Genomic DNA, 16701 nt, shown 5'->3' on the forward strand with positions numbered 1-16701 from the left:
ACCTTCCCTGAACTTCCCGTCACCATGCTTGTTCCCCGAGCTATTGCAAAAGCTTTTTTTTTTTTTTTTTTTTAAATTGGCATCCCTGTGTTTATGTTTGTTTCCCCTTTAGAACATCTGATATACCTGACAATAGAGTTCTTTCTCTAACACACTTTCTTAAAAATACATGACGATTCCTCAACTGTTATACTATAAACCACAAAGTTCTCACACTTGAGCTTCAGAATAGTTTCCTAGTAGATAAACAAGGATTTACTGTATAGCACAGGGAACTATATTCAATATCTTGTAATAACCTATAATGGAAAAGAATAAAAAAGAAAAAAATGTGTAACTGAATCACTTGGTTGTACACCTGAAACTAACACAATATTGTAAGTTGACTACATTTCAATTAAAAAAAAAATACAAGATGACCAAATACTGTACTATTGGACACTCTTACATGAAAAAAAAAAAACAAAACTGTTTAGATAAAATTGAAAATTTAGTTGGGTGTACTGTATTTTATCTGGAAACCCTACTCTAGATCTAACTACCAGTTTACAGGAAACAGAAGGAAAGCACTCAGCAAAATCTGGAATGTAGAAAACTCTCCAGGACACATGTCCTTCTACAAATAATTTGCAAAAATATGACAGTTTATTTGCTGATGAGAAGAAAATAAAACAATTTTCTTTGACAGGTAATCTGAAAGAATGGAAAAGAGAGGAAACCTATAGATCCTCTAGGTTAAGACTTTGAGGGGCATGGCAATAAATTTAATGTGTGCCCTGGGTGATTCTGATTTGAATACACATTTGTGGTACAATTTAGGAAATTTTAAAAATAATGAATATTTAGGAATTATTGTTAGAAGTCTGAAGTATCATGATTGTGTTTCAGAAAAGAATTAGGAAAAAAATAGCTTCCAAGATCTAAATTTTTTTTCTATTAAACACTTAATCTGTGTATAATTTTGGGGTCTCTGCTTCTGCAGTTCCCTTTGCCGAGAAAATCCTTTCCTGTTCTTCTCTAACCAGAAAATCCATGATGATCCTTCGAGAACAGAGGCTACAAATGCAAATACCCAGCAGGCTATGCAGGTAACAGAAATGAGGAAAGCAGGCTAAGAAAGTGACAACTAGTCTTGGTTAAAGCTATGTGGCAAATGGTATTTAAGAGAGCAAACTAAATTATTAATAGCCCACTATTCACCAAATACATCCACTTAAAACTCACAAGTTACCTCCAATTTTACAGAAAAATTGAAGAGAAGCCAAATCTTTTTTTAAAGCATCTATGCATATGCAATAAAGCTGGATTTAGTCCAGGTATCTAATTAATCAAGATTCTCTACATGAGGACTGCATGGTCCAGAAGATGAATTCTGGAAAGCTGCCTCCTATTACACTGTCTCACTTCACTGCAAGCACTCATCTCATTTTGCGATAATGAAGAAATGAACTGCCACTTCTGTGTTAAAAAAAAAAATAAACCTATCAACCTCAGTGCCAAGAACACAAAATGAGCAATACATCTTCCAAAGGACAGAAGTTGAAGGAATCCTGATTTAACACTGTATTAAGATAAGATTTAAGCCATAAATCAACGTATAAAACTTTGAATGGTTTTCCTTTGACCAAAAGGTTGGCAAACATGATCTGGATGTCTCACAAGCATCTGAAACTCGAGAACTCCAAAGTGAATTTACCTTGACCTCTAAATAGGCAGCTTTGTCTGACTCTCTTACTATACTGGTAATACCATCTACCAGCCACTCAGTTATGCAAGCTCAAGAGTGATTCCTACTCCTCTAGAAGAGTTACTAGGAGATAGCTCTGTCCTAAGTCTCTAGCTACACATTTTCCTCAAGAGATTCTCTTGCCTACTTCACCTTCAGGCCTCTAGTTCCAAATGCCTACTTGAAATATAACTGGCTGTTTCGGACACCTCCACAATGTCAGATACATATATCCAAATCCAACATATGAATATCTAGTAGTTCTACCTCCATTTCCTTTGAAATCAAACTTTTCCTTCCAACTTCCCTGGCACAACTGACTAAGCCATGATCATCTCTTGTTTGAGATCACTGCAATCATCTCATTGGGTTCTGTGTGTCGACTTCTCTATTTCTTACAGAGTACTCCATGTACAATTTTAACATGAATCATGGCACTTTCCAGCCTGAATTTCTTCAATGACTTTCCACTGCATTTCAGAATAAAATTCAGAGTCCTCACTGCCTGGTAAGGCCAAAGATAACCTCGTCTGCTCTTTCTTGGTCAGGCTTACAGCCACACTGGCCTCCTTTCTATCTTTGAAAAGCTAAATACTTCCTGCATAGCTCAGTCGGTAAAGCATCGGCCTGCAATGTGGGAGACCTGGGTTCAATTCCTGGGTCAGAAGTTCCTCCGGAGAAGGAAATGGCAACCCACCCCAGTATTCTTGCCTGGAGAATCCCATGGACACAGGAACCTGGCAGGCTCCAGTTCATGGTATCACAAGAGCCGGACATGACTTAGTCCTGTCTTTCTTTTTTCTTGCCTTAAGGCTCCTGTATTTTTTGTCCCATTCTCCTGTAATACTGTTCTTGCAGCTACTTCACAAGGCTGGCTCACTTCCAGCCATCAGAGCTCAACTGAAATGTTAACTCCTCACAAGTCTTTAACGTGGGGTCTCTGTTACCTTTACCACTCTTGTGCATATCCTTTACGGCCCTGATTTCACTTGTACTGTCATAGCTGACGCCCCCTCCTACCCCACGCCAACTAGATTAGAAGGCCTATGAGGGCAGGGAGCAAGTCAGTCCTTACAGAATGTGTTTTCACTTGGCACACCAAGTACTTTATCTGTGTGTTACCTCTTTAGAGTATAAGTTTCATAATTATTGTGTTTACTGCAGTATTTCCAGTTCCTAGATGAGTGCCTGGTACTACACATTGGGTGTTGAAGCAATTAGTTGATGATAGTCACTGAACAAAAGCTATTTTTGCCTTTGTGCTTTTTATTCATGTTGCTTCTTTGCTCAAATGTGCTTTCCTCTCTCTCTCTCTCGGTCTAGCTAATACCTCTTCATCCTGTAAGACTCACATCAGGTAATCTCTGGGAAGTCCGTTACTTGACACCTCTCGGGGTTAACACAGCACAGTGGTTTTTTAAGCACACGTATCTTAAGGAGAGCTAGGTTTGAATACACTAGCTCTATGGTTTACAGATAGCTTCTATAAATCTCAATTTTTTCTTCATCTTCCTGTAAGTAATAATACTTACAACTCAGAGGTGAATATTAGGTAAAATAATACACATAAAGCTCTAAGCATAAGAGCTGGCACACAGTAAGAAGGCATTAAAAATGTTATTATTTTAAAAGGTTGGGGGCTCATGTTCTGTGCTCATGTAACATGCTTTCCATATGTATCTATGTACTAACATGCTGGTTATAACTATGTATTTGTCCACTCCCACCCAGGACAGTAACTTCTTTGAGGCTAGGAACCAGATCTCAAAAATCTTTATGTCTCCAGTTTCCTAGTATAGTCTCAATAACTTTAAAAAAGTTATTGCTCAATAAACTTAAGAAAAAAAAAGAAACTAAGGAAAAAAAAAAAAAAAGCTAAGTCTACAGCTGTGGACTGTCCAGTATGGTAGCAAGATGCTAAAATTGAAAACAAAATTTTTTAATTCAGTTTTTCAGTTGAACTAGCCACACCTCAAAAGCTCAGTAGTCACATGTGGCTAGTGACTGTGATATGGAACAACACAGAACAATTCCATGGTTGCAGACGGTCCTACTGGACAGTGCTGGACCAAAGAGCATGAAAATACCATTAATGGTACTTACTATATAATATAAATATCAATGGAAAAAACCCTACCCGGTTCAAGGCACTGGTTATGGTGCTATATAAACATGGAGGGTCCCAAAGAGGAGTTATTGAATTTAAAACCATAAACAGGTAGCACATGCATCCCAAGCACTATTATCTCACTCATCGTGGATTCACACTGGAAAGAAAATCACAAACGCTAAGAATTTTACTAGAAAACCGGTTGCAGTTAGTGCCTTCTGCACATGCAGAACACAGAATGTTTCACCACCTCAGGTCTCACAGGATCTTCAATGCCCACAACAGCAATGCATGTAAGGCCGGTGACAATATCATTTTCATTATCCCACTCTGGTTCTGGTTCTCCTGCTGGGAAATCTCTGAATGCAAGACATATGGTTCTCAAGCCTTCTGATGCCATCGGTTCAATCACAGTTTTTACAATATCATCACGGTCCCTTGGTCTGAATACTTTTGCCTCACCATTAGCACTCAAGATTTTGAAACACCTATAAGGAAATGTTGAATCCAAACATCAATAATTAACAAAGATAATAGTTAATGCCATTTAAGTGACTTGGACGGGCTAGAAATCATGTAATCTGATTATCCGGAATTCAGAGAACTATGTATGTTGCATTTTTACAGGCTTCAACCATATTTACTTTCCTCTCTCCACTTTACAAAACAGTTCTCTTTTTATGGTTCTCATTTGATCATTCCTCATTGAATCAGTTACTCAAGATATTCTTAAAACTTCCCTTTAGGAAATGCAGGGCTTTAAAATTTTCACAAAAAACCCCTAGTGGCAGAGAAGAATAAACTATGTACCTGTACATTTTGGTATAGATTTAGATATTAGTCTTAAGTAACACAAAATTTCCAAATATTTCCTTCTTTTAAAGTACAGGAGAATGGGACAAAAAATACAGGAGCCTTAAGGCAAGAAAAAAGAAAGATAGCACTAATAATTTCAATGCTTGTAATAACAGATAAGCATTACGAAAATTATATTTAAACATGTGATGTCAAAACTGGGGTCACTGGTCTATATATGGACAGTACAAAAAAAAAAGATTACCATCCAAAATGACAGCAGGTATTTAAATACAACAATACAGTAGCATAAGTATGATAAAATCTCACTCTGATACAGGAGGAGGAGCCTCAAGATCAAGTTTTAATGCTTTGTTATTCTAAAAACTAATGTGTAATTCATTCACCACTATCTACAATGTGGTATAGAAAACATGACCATTAATTTTTCTTCCCAGGAGGCTTTTATTTTTCGTGATCCTATACAGCAATGGACTCAACACACCTAAGAACAAGTATCAATGTTCACTTTGTTCAACCATACAGATTGAACATAATGGGCTTATTTTCCCTGTAGCAAAACATTAAGAAATAAAAGAAGCTGGAGTATGAGAACCCTGGACAAAAGATCAATACCATTAAATTACACTAATAAAAAAACTCTGAAGGTCCTAGCTAACGCCTGAAGTTCACAAAAAGAGAGTATCAACAATAACGACAGAGTAGGTATTCCATAAAGCAACCATAGTGAGCAATTTATTCATCTAAGCATTTTACTCTTACTTTTTCAGAATTATCTCAGATGCACCCTTGCTGAATATTCGGTAACTTCCGTCTGAATTTTTCAGGACAGTGCTCATGGACTTTCTGACAGAATTGAAGGTGTAGACTTTGTACAGTGCTTCTTCCGGTATTTCATTTCTAACATCCTGATAATCCCTCTTTAAATCCAAAAGAAGTCCCAACAAGGCACATTCAGTTTTATTACCAACATGACGAGGTAATCCACCCTCTTTCTCTGGTGGCTATAAGAGAAAAAGGTTTAGAAGCTAGTACCATACTGTTTCTCTATGACAGTTTAATTTAGAATCAAAACAGAGCAAGACATTGTAAACAAAATCATATAGGAAACTTCTATTAGTATCAGCATTTCAAAGAGGAACACAGAAAAAGAAAGGCTGAAAAAAGCTCTGGGGCAAAAATGACATGGATTCCATGCTCAGCCCTGCCAAATACTAGCTATGTGAATTTTTGGCAAGTAACTCAACTGCTGCGGTTTTTGGCTTCAACATCAGGACAACAGGAGCACCCAAGAAGTAAATGAGGTGAGACATGTAGAGCTTAGAGCTGGTTCCTGACGTGTGTTGCTGTTGCTCCGTCACTAAGTCATGTTTGACTCTTTGCAACCCCGCGAACTACAGCATGCCAGGCTTCCCGGTCTTTTACACTCTCTCCCAGACTTTGCTCAAACTCATGTCTATTGAGTTGGTGATGCTATCTAACCATCTCATCCTCTTCCTTCCTCTTCTCCTTTTGCCTTCCATCTTTCCCAGCATCAGGATCTTTTCCAGTGAGTTGGCTCTTCACATCAGGTGGCCAAAATATTTGGAGATTCAGCTTCAGCATCAGTCCTTCCAATGAATATTCAGGGTTGATTTCCTTTAGGATTGGTTGGTTTGATCTCCTTGCAGTCCAAGGGACTCTTAAGAGTCCTCTCCAACACCACAATTCAAAACCATCAATTCTTTCAGTGCTCAGCTTTCTTTATAGTCCAATTTTCATATCCATACATGACTACTGGAAAAACCACAGCTTTGACTATATGGACCTTTATCAGCAATGTGATGTCTCTGCTTTTTAATACACTGTCTGGGTTTGTCATAACTTTCCTTCCAAGTAGCCAGTGTGTTTTAATTTCAGGGCTGTAGTCACCATCTGCAGTGATTCTGGAGTTCAAGAAAATAAAATCTGTCACTGCTTCTACTTTTTCCCTTTCTATTTGCCCTGAAGTGATGGGACCATATACTATATCTTAGTTTTGCACATTTGAGTTTTAAGCCAGCTTTTTCACTCTCCTCTTTCACCTTCATCAAGAGGCTCTTTAGTCCCTCTTCACTTTCTGCCATTACAGTGATATCATCAGCATATTTGAAGTTGTTAATATTTCTCCCAGAAATTTTGATTCTGGCTTGTGATTCATGCAGCCTGACACATATAGGACTTAATAAATTTTAATTCCCTTCCTTTTCTCTTGTTTTCATAAGCATTTATATGAAATAGTTCAAAATTAAATCTATTTTACCATTTTTTATGGCTTAAAATAATACAGTCATTAAAATATAGTTGCCTTAAATACATTTAAAACCTTTATTTCCTTCAGAGTATCTTCACAAATAACTCCTTCTGTAATCATCACAACAGTATGAAGGGCAGATGAAACCATCTTTACTTAACAACTGAAGAAAGTAAAACTCAGGCTTTCAGCTAGTAAAAGACAAAGCCAGATGTAGAATCAAGATCTCATAACTTTCCAGTCCAATAATCCAATTTATGCAATATTAACTGCATTTACGGTCTTCATCCATAAGTCACTAGAACACATATCAGCCAAATAATCTCATGCTTTATGTTATAAAAAAATTTTTTTAAAGTGCAAAGTTAAAAATATTTTATTCTAAGGTACCACAAGTCTAGAGTTACTTTATTCAGTTAGTCCCAAAGATTTAAGAATCACCTTATAGGTACGATCTACTGAGAAACCAAACAGAGTCAATAGCAAGCATATATGATACATAGTAAGTTAAAATCTGGTTTCAAAATTTGCTCCTGGAGATTGAAAGTTGACTTGCTACAGTAAGATAGCCTAGTCTTTCATGAAATGAATGAAGCAGAAATTTTAAATTGAGGATTTATTCTGGTTATGCAGCTCTAAAGTTTCTAAACACAAAAAATTCAAAATATAGTCGGAAAATACAAGTTAACATCATATATATGCTGATCAACAGATCTTATTTAAAAACTTAACTCATTTCTTCAATTTATAAATAATAGCCATAGGGCTTAAGAACTACATATAGTCAAATCATCACAAGTGGAAAAATTAGCTTTCATCCATAAATTATTAAAGAGACCTTACCAATATTTTTGATGTATAAGCACAATTCACAGAAATTCCTGTTACAAGATAGGACAAAATATTTGGTGGAATGGCTTCCGGGTCAGGAATCTTTTTATAATGTTTCTCATTTATGTAAGCTTGAACGACTGTCATTCGGTTCATTGTCAACGTTCCTGTCTTATCTGAACAAATAGCTGTAGCATTCCCCATGGTTTCACAAGCATCCAGATGCCTTACTAAATTATTATCTTTCATCATTTTCTACAGTGACAAAAAAAAGAGGTAGTTAAGCTACACACAAAACCCATGACCTCATTATATCAAAATGATTGCAAACTGCTTTAAAATCAGAACTATAATTTTACCTGGATACATAGTATAAAGTACTGATTTAATACTGGAAGAATTTAATATAAATGGCCTATTCAAATAAGCTAAAGAAAGTACTAGCTTCCTGTGGCTTCAATAAGTTTCCCACTACATAACATAATCTAGTAAATGAAGGCAGATATCCACATGCAAATCATGTTGACATGCCTCCAACAGGTTCTAGGAAGAATGCTCAAATTGTAAGGGCAATGACAACTTGTACTCACAGCCACGGAACAGTGTATTTACATGTAAGGTTTAAGTCTCCTTATTAAGTGGAAAACAAAAGATTCTTGAATCAGTCAATAAGAAAAAAGTAGCTTTTGTCAGTTAAAATATAGAATTTGTGGGCATGTAGTTGCCTGAATTTTTTTTTCTTTTTGACTCTGACAAATTGAGGTAACATATTAAAACCAGCAAGGGTCACTTTTATCTTCTCCATATGGTGGTACACTGGGACTCTCATCCTGAGGATCATCCCTTCCTCTTATTACAAGAAAAAGACAGTTTCTAAAGAAAATAAGAGTTTTACTGTAGTTCCAAAGGGCATTTAGGTTAAAATGCTTAATAATTGATTCCTCAAACATTAACTGGAATGGGTTAAAAACTGCAGTTATTTTACAAAGTATGTTCTGTGTCTACTAATGTGCAAGATATTGCAAGAAACTGGTTCCTTGAAGAAACAAGTTTGGGGAAGGAAGATTACTGCGATCTGCATTAATACTAAAGATTAAAAGAGTTCTGCAGTAAAAAAAAAAAAAGGTGTTCAGTTTTGTGAAACACTAACAGAGGAGCCATAAAGAGGACACCTCAGTGGAAAGAAAAGTGGTAACGTTTGGGCTAAACAAACATTTATTGAAAGCTTAAAGAACAACAGTCAAAATGCTTCTACTCATTTTGTCAAAGAAATGCAGATCAATTCTGCCTATATCTTTTTGATCAACTAAAAAATCAGTATCATTAATGACTACTCAAAATAACCTAATTTCAGTACTAATAAAATGATTTTACCTGTGTGTCTAAAACTTACATTTACCCTCAATTGTTTTCTAATTATTTTAAGACATCAAGTAGATGAACAGATTGTATCTCACTATTACTTTGATATATTCACCACTTCATTTTTGAAACAAAAGATGTGAAATGCCTGAAAATAAACTTAAACAGGAAGCCAAAAAATATTCTTATGAAGACAAATCTGCTGAAAATTCTTGGGAACACTGAAGATGAGAGTGCTAGAGCAGGAACTATGATTAATTACTCTGTATTGCTTTCTGTCATCAATACTACTTAGGAAGAAATACTAATTAATAATAAAAAATTAACAAAAGCAGCATTCTCTCATTAGGTATAATTTTATATGTGAAGCCATTTTGAAAAAAAGATCAAAACTGTCCAGGCTGAAGACAAACTAGATGTCCATCAACTAGTAAGCAAACTAGATGTCCATCAACAGATGAATGGATAAGGAAGATGTGGTACATACATCCAAAGCAATATTTCTCAGCCATTAAAAAGAACAAATTTGAGTTAGTTCCAGTGAAGTAGAAGAGCCTAGAGCCTGCTATACAGAGTGAAGTAAGTCAGAAAGAGAAAAACAAATATAGTATATTAATGCACATATTTAAAATCTAGAAAAATGGTATTGATGAACCTATTTGCAGGGAAAGAATGGAGAAGCAGATGTAGAGAATGAACTTGTAGACACAGTGGGGGAGAGAGCAAGTGGAATGAGTGGAAAAAGTAGAATCAACAAATCCACACTATTGTGCGTAAAGTGGACAGCTGGGACGAAGCTGCTATATAGCACAGGGAGCCATCTGATGCTCTGTGATGACCTAGAGGGGTAGGATGGGCGGAAGGGACGGAGGCTCAAGAAGAAAGGGATCTATGTATAAATATGGCTGATTTGCGCTGTTGTATGGCAGAAATGAACACAACGTTACTGTAAAAATTAGAAAAAAATAAAAAACTGTCCAGGCTAAGTCTTTTAAAATCCAATTCACTTTTACCATTTAAGATATAAAACTGATAAAAAAGGAAATTAATAATCTTCAAACAGAACATTCCTTTAAGTAAAACAGCAGTCAGCAAAGACATCAAAGCTCATTTTTTCAGCACTCTGCATTGAGAACAGAAAGACTGTGCTACTGTACGCGGAGTGGTCAGAGACAGTGACATGTGAAGAGAGCTGAGCAAAGTCAGACAGCTGATGATTCAAAGGACGGAGCACACAGGGCCAAGAGTGAGGAGGGGGCTAGAGTTTGTGGGAACAGCAGGAAGGCTGCTGAGGCTGGACCAGAGCGGGCCGGAGAGGTGGGAGATGAGCACGAGGAGACAGAGAGATTGGGCAGGCCCTGCAGGCCACGGTGAGGAGCCTTGGATCTCATTCTGATGAGAAGCCACTGGAGGGTTTTTACACAAGACACAAAAACTATCTGAATTATTTTTTAGAAACATGAATCTGCCCACCATGTGAAGGCAAGACCGTGGGTCATGAGGGTCCAACAAGGAGGCCTTAGAGTGCTGGAGTCGAGTCAACCACTCTGCTCTTGTACCACAGGCAAACGACAAACACGCTTACTTCAATTTTACAGAGGGGAAACAGAAGGGGACCGGACATCTCAACCATCACATGAGGAAAAGTAAGCTGGAACTTTCCCCAGTGGAGTTCTGCGGAGCTCTGTGTCAAGGCTGCCCTTTCAGGCATGTACAGGACTCGGGGCAGAGATCTTCAACTGGGGAGAGGAGGAGGGGGCCAACAACAGAATTTCTAAAGGAGATAGTATAAATTTATGGATGTCTCCTACTTTCAGAACCCGAAAGGAAAAGGGTAGGCAGTTGTGCATAATCTTTTCTGCTTACCTTGACTGAGTAAGCTAGTGAGATAGTGACCGCAAGGGGCAGACCTTCTGGAACTGCCACCACCAAAACCGTAACTCCAATAATGAAGAACTTCACAAAATACTGTATGTAAATCGGTGTGCACTCAGCGAGCCACGGTCTCTTCTGAACCCAGAAGGTATCAATTACAAAATATAAGACAAGAATGATAACTGTGATGGCAGACATCAACAAACCTTTCAGCACACAAAAAGAAGGAAAATGTAATCATTAAATATTCCAGACAGGACTCATTGTCAGTTACATATTAGCTACTAGAAGAATCGTAACTACTTGGGTGGTATTTAATTTCTCTGAGAAACTGTTACCTACTTTTTTGCACTAACTCATCCCTTGACATTGTTAGATTTAAAAGTTCTGCTTCTGACCAGGAGAACTGGAAAAAAGTGTTTATGACTCTTTTCTAGACTTAACTGCATCTTCGGTCTTTCACTAAAGCTGAGACAAAATAACAGGCAATGACAAGGAACTACAAAAGCTTAGCATAAGCTGCTTAATGACAAAAGAAAAGGTGGTAAGAATCTGATCAATGGGGAGACCTGCAATTAAATATTCAACCCTATATTTTTTAATGAAAAAACACACATTACTGAAATTAATTTTTTTCATCTATCCTTACTGCTTTATTAACTAAGAAAACCAAGAGTCAATCACATATTACAAATCATTTACCTTTCTATTCTGTGGCGTGTTTAATCTCCTTATAAATGAATATTACAAAATAAGGCATGTCTACATATGTGGGACTAATAATCCAATCAGATGTTTATTAAAACACCATCACCACCTTAAATCCATCCATTTCTGTATGATTTAGTATTACCATTTGGCTATTACAGAAAGCAAATATCTCCTAGATAATAAGCTTTCTGAGGACAGAGGTAAAATCTTAACTTTTTCTGAGATAATCCCAGGAAGTAACAGAATGATGCAATGTAAGTGACTTGAATTGTTGTTTAGTCACTAAGTTATGTCTGACTCTTTTGTGACTTCATAGACTATAGCCCAACAGGCTCCTCTGTCCATGAGATTTCCCAGGCAAGAATACTGGAGTAGGTTGCCACTTTCTTCTCCAGGGGATCTTCATGACCAATGGATTGAACCCGAGTCTCCTGCATTGCAGGCGAATCTTTCATCACTCACCCAGCAGGGAAGCCCCTATGTGACTTGAATAGTATATGCTGATTTAGCCACCTGTGTTCTTTCATAAAGATGATACAGTTGAAGGGCATGCTCTGATTTTAGCTACAGCACTGTTTTATTTTCCCCTGAAGAGTGGTTCTATTAACAGGTGTTTTCTAGTGATGGTTCTAATTTATAACTTCAGTCTCACCAGGGCGATGCTCTAACTAATCCACTCAATTTAAGTAAACTGTAATTTTTGGAAAAACATGTACCTATTTTTTTTTTCATAGTCAATAAAAAGATGAGAAGATGTGTGGTGAAATTTCTTTTTATTAAAATATAGCTGGGTAATTTGTATGGAGTAAGCTCTCTCTCTATTGCTCCCAGAAACTCAGATGTGAGCTCATGGGCTTGTGAATTGGGTAGACTTAAGCACTAATCCTAACCTGACCATTTATTTATTAGCAAGTTGACAGAGGACACTCCCTCTACATAAAATGATGATAACTGTTCCCAAGTTTCAAAATATTATGAGGATCTCCAATAACTCGAAAGGTACATTGTAGATAAAACTGAAAATACCGTTAACTCCCCTTCCACTCACAAAGCAATGATTTGCAGTCTTACGTATGTCAAAAGGTATTTTTAAATAGCAAGTCAGCATACTTTAAAACAAAACATCTTATTTTCTTATATATATCATACCTGCTTTGCCAATCTGAACAGCTAGTTTCGTCAGTTTCCCCTGTAAAACAGATTTTTCCTTTTTTGGCAAATTTGCTTTCTTTTTGTCTTTTTCATCACCATCTCCACCTTCTTCACTCTTCAAAGGCTGCATTTCCATGGCTGCACCATCCTGGGCTTTTGCTATATTGAAGTGCACACATAACTGTTAACATTTTCAAGCAATTTGGTGTGTGTGTGGGGGGGAAATCAATTTCTTACAGAAAGACAAAGATGTAAACATTTACCTTAGTGTGTATGTCTGTGCCTACCCAGAGAAAATAAGACAATAGTGACACTAGCTTTTGAAACTTTGTACCTGATTTGAGAATGCTGTGCTAGGAAATAGAGATGAGGCATAAGAAGAAATACAGGGTCCTAAAAGAGCTAAATACCAAATCATTTCTCCTCCTGGATGTTGTGTCATTCCCAACACCATAAATTCCTCCCAAGAAGTTATAACCATAATGCAGAAAGAACATCATGTGAGAAACATACAGAGAAATGTACATATGCTTTCCGACTCTTAAAATAGATGCCAAAAAATTTACATTATATATTTTGTTGCTTATGCATTTCTGCCAGCAATCACATAGTAACCAATGATAAAATGCCTGTAATGTTTAAGTTTAAAGTTACCTACATCTGGAGCTTTCAAAATTTACTACCACATGCCATAATTAAAATCTTATCAAAACGTTAAGGCAACATTAAGTCAGGCACTGACCAGAGAGACATATACCCAAGTAATACAGGTTGTTAATTTTCTCTGCTACAAGTATCCTACTTTTGGATGAATACAGTACACAAGAGATATAGTTTTGGATATAATAAGAATAAGCTAAGCGTACTTTTAACCTCCTGAATGAATTTACCTTTGTTGCGATTCTCAATAGCTCCATCTTGTTTCTTATCTGTAGGAACAAAATGGGAATTAAAGCTTTCCAAAAGAAATGAATACAGCCATGCTAAATTATGCAAAGGTAGTTCACATTTCTATAACAGAATGTTACACAATGGGGTGTGTGTGTACAGATTACAAAGCATTTGGCCTGTGATGACCTGCTGGCTCAATCTCTCCCTAGGTCTTAATCATGGGGGAACACTCCAAAATAATTTGGGGCATCACACTTGGGTTGATTTCTCCATAAAGCTTTATTCTTTTTTTATGCTGCAATATATCCAAATATGGTGCAAGAGGTTTTCAAACTAAATCTAGATGCAAGCCTAAGAATGTAGGAAAGAGACAGGTAGAGAGGGAAGGAGTGCCCTAGGAAGACCACAGGCACACAGGACAGCTTTGATGGGAAACAGAAGCAAATTGGTACGTGTAACAGAGAGGAGAGGTAAGCAGGTAAACCTGGAACGTGAAAATACAAGGTCAGTCAGGCTACTAGGTAAGGCAATTCCTAAATTAGCTTAGCTTAGAAGAACGCAAAAGATGACACCATCTGAAGTAAAAAGTAATCAGGGAAGGAATGGGTCTATTGTCTGCAGCAGGTAGTATCATATTAATAATAAAAAAGAGGAAAGTGAACTTATCCATCAAGGAGTGCTACCTTCAAACTTGAAAACATGGAGCAAATATGGTCAAAGAGGAACAGATACTCAAGACAGGTAAGGGACACAGAATATCTGCTACTTTGATGAGGTCAAGTCTGGAGTGAGACCAAACATTCACATTTCAGATTATGAAACATTACCCTGGACTATACTAACATATAATATTAATTTACTCAAAGGAATGCGAGAAGAGCTGAAAGTCCACAGATGAAAAAATGGTCTCGGCAATTTACACACACACAGACACCCTAAGAATCAAAAATGGTAGACAGTCAGATGCTAATTCCCGGGAATACTCTTAACTGCATTAATAAAAATAGGTGTATAAAAGATCTTAGAAATAGATCTTAGAAAAAATGGTGCTTACTGGAAAAGAAACTGGAGTCAATAAGAATAAGGACATGATATGAACTTCCCTTTCTTTTTTAATAAGGTCTGTTGACTTTAGTCTCCTGAAAATTGGGATGCAATATAATATATGGTTAAGAATACAGACTCTTGAATTTGACAAGTGGGTTTGGTCTGCCACTAACTAAGATCTTTAATCTGGAGCAAGTTATGCAACCTGCATAAGCCTCAATCTACTCATCATTAGAAAAAGATAAGTCTTAGATTATTGAGATAATGCATATAAAGCACTCAATAAATGGTATCACCACTACGGTTTCTAAATTGACTTCTACTCTGCCTTAAGAAACCTTAAGGTGGCATATGGAGGACTGTTGTGAGTGGGACAGGAAAACACCTAGAATGTGGAGCCTGCCACCCTTGCCTGCAGCCAGAGCTTTTCAAACATGCTTCTGTTTGAAATAAAGATTTCATAGCTAAAGATAAAACCCAAAGAATAAAACCTAAAGATTTAACCTAAAGATTAAAAGCAATGACATAGATATAGCAAAAACCAAACATTTATTTTAGAAGATTTCAGAATACTTATGTGTGTGAGAAAAATATGGGCTTACTAGCCTAAGTAAAATTAAGTAAATCTAAGTGGTTAAACCTCAGTAAACTGCTATTGCCCTAAAAGGAAAAACTCTGGAGTAAACAGTGGTACAGTAAATACTTAAAAGCAGAATAGGGAAGGCTTTTTTAAAAAAGTGACATACTCCCCAGTGAAGATTCTGATAACTATTTCCCTATATAACAGAGCTTCTTATAAGATCCTTGTGGATAAACTGTGGTTATCCAGCTTACTGATAATAGATCCCATGTAGGGACAGTAGATACAATGGATCAAGATTAAAATTTTAACACCTTGATAAGCTAATGATGGGCTGAATATAACAAGACAAACATACCAGGTGTCAAAGTGAAGTCTTGATCGTATGTCTAAAAGCCAACAAGTATCTTATGTAGTAAGATACTACCTAAGTAGCAGGAAACTTGAAAAAGATGAAAAAGTTCAATAAGGCCAAAATGTGACATGTCTAACATATCACAGTTGATATGAAAGTAGTAAAAAAAAAAAAAAAGAAAAAGTAAATAGGAACTGGGAGTTTAATTCACTTTGCTGGTCAAATGCAAATGACAGGGAGATTTTTTAAAGTGTTCAAGCAGGTTCTGAATTTGTCTGACCATGGTAAAGGGGATGATGTCTTCATAAAGCCTTTTATGAACTCTTAAGTCTTAAAACAAAAAATCCCTTCTATCAATTCTAACACCTGAAAGTACTACTTTGGGTAACGAACTTTCTGTAGAACTCTTCACAGCAAAACCTGATGAAAGACTATTTATTGGGTGAGTTACTACAATACAGCTGCTGTATTTCTGATCATCAGTTCGTTCCGCACACTGCTATTCTTACTTTTCTTTTCCTTTTTCTTCTCATCTTTCTTCTCTTCCTCTTCACCTCCGGCTCCAAGTAAGGTGAAGATAATTCCAGTTTGAGAATTTACACCTACAGCAGTAACTACCATTCTTCCAGAGCCTTCCATCACATGAGTACCTAAAACAATAAAAACTTTGGTTTTAAAATCCAGTAAGATATTAAATGAAGCCTAAGTTCTTGTGCTTAAGGTTTTATGTTTGTAATATGTCATCTGAGTTCAAAACCCAGTCTACCACTCATTTATCCTGTGATACGGGGCAAAGTGTAACATCTCAATGACCAGTCCACAGATGGGGATAACAGTACATGTGCACTTTCTAAAAATGAGAATCAAGTATAATCTAGGGGTTCAGTGAATGGTCAGTATTTAAATTATAACTGTGTTTTTATCATTAGGGACATTTCTCTGAGAAACCCGTCACTTAGAAAGAAATACGCTT

At 36.7% G+C, this 16701-nt stretch overlaps 1 protein-coding gene across 6 annotated transcripts in view; it reads right to left on the reverse strand.

The window, feature by feature from the left end:
• ATP2B1 (ATPase plasma membrane Ca2+ transporting 1) overlaps nucleotides 1-16701 on the reverse strand; it is a 121479-nt gene that overhangs the window by 24560 nt on the left and 80218 nt on the right. For all 6 annotated transcript variants that reach the window (XM_043880948.1, XM_043880928.1, XM_043880967.1 and 3 more), the window contains exons 6-12: nucleotides 16238-16378; nucleotides 13746-13784; nucleotides 12853-13014; nucleotides 10984-11198; nucleotides 7768-8010; nucleotides 5415-5656; nucleotides 4087-4324 (exon numbers count right to left, since the gene is read on the reverse strand). In XM_043880948.1, coding sequence (XP_043736883.1) covers nucleotides 4087-4324; nucleotides 5415-5656; nucleotides 7768-8010; nucleotides 10984-11198; nucleotides 12853-13014; nucleotides 13746-13784; nucleotides 16238-16378 — 1280 coding nt within the window. The remainder of the gene's footprint in view (nucleotides 1-4086; nucleotides 4325-5414; nucleotides 5657-7767; nucleotides 8011-10983; nucleotides 11199-12852; nucleotides 13015-13745; nucleotides 13785-16237; nucleotides 16379-16701) is intronic.

The sequence above is a fragment of the Cervus elaphus genome, chromosome 3, assembly GCF_910594005.1.
Source record: "Cervus elaphus chromosome 3, mCerEla1.1, whole genome shotgun sequence".
Taxonomy (NCBI): Eukaryota; Metazoa; Chordata; class Mammalia; order Artiodactyla; family Cervidae; genus Cervus; species Cervus elaphus.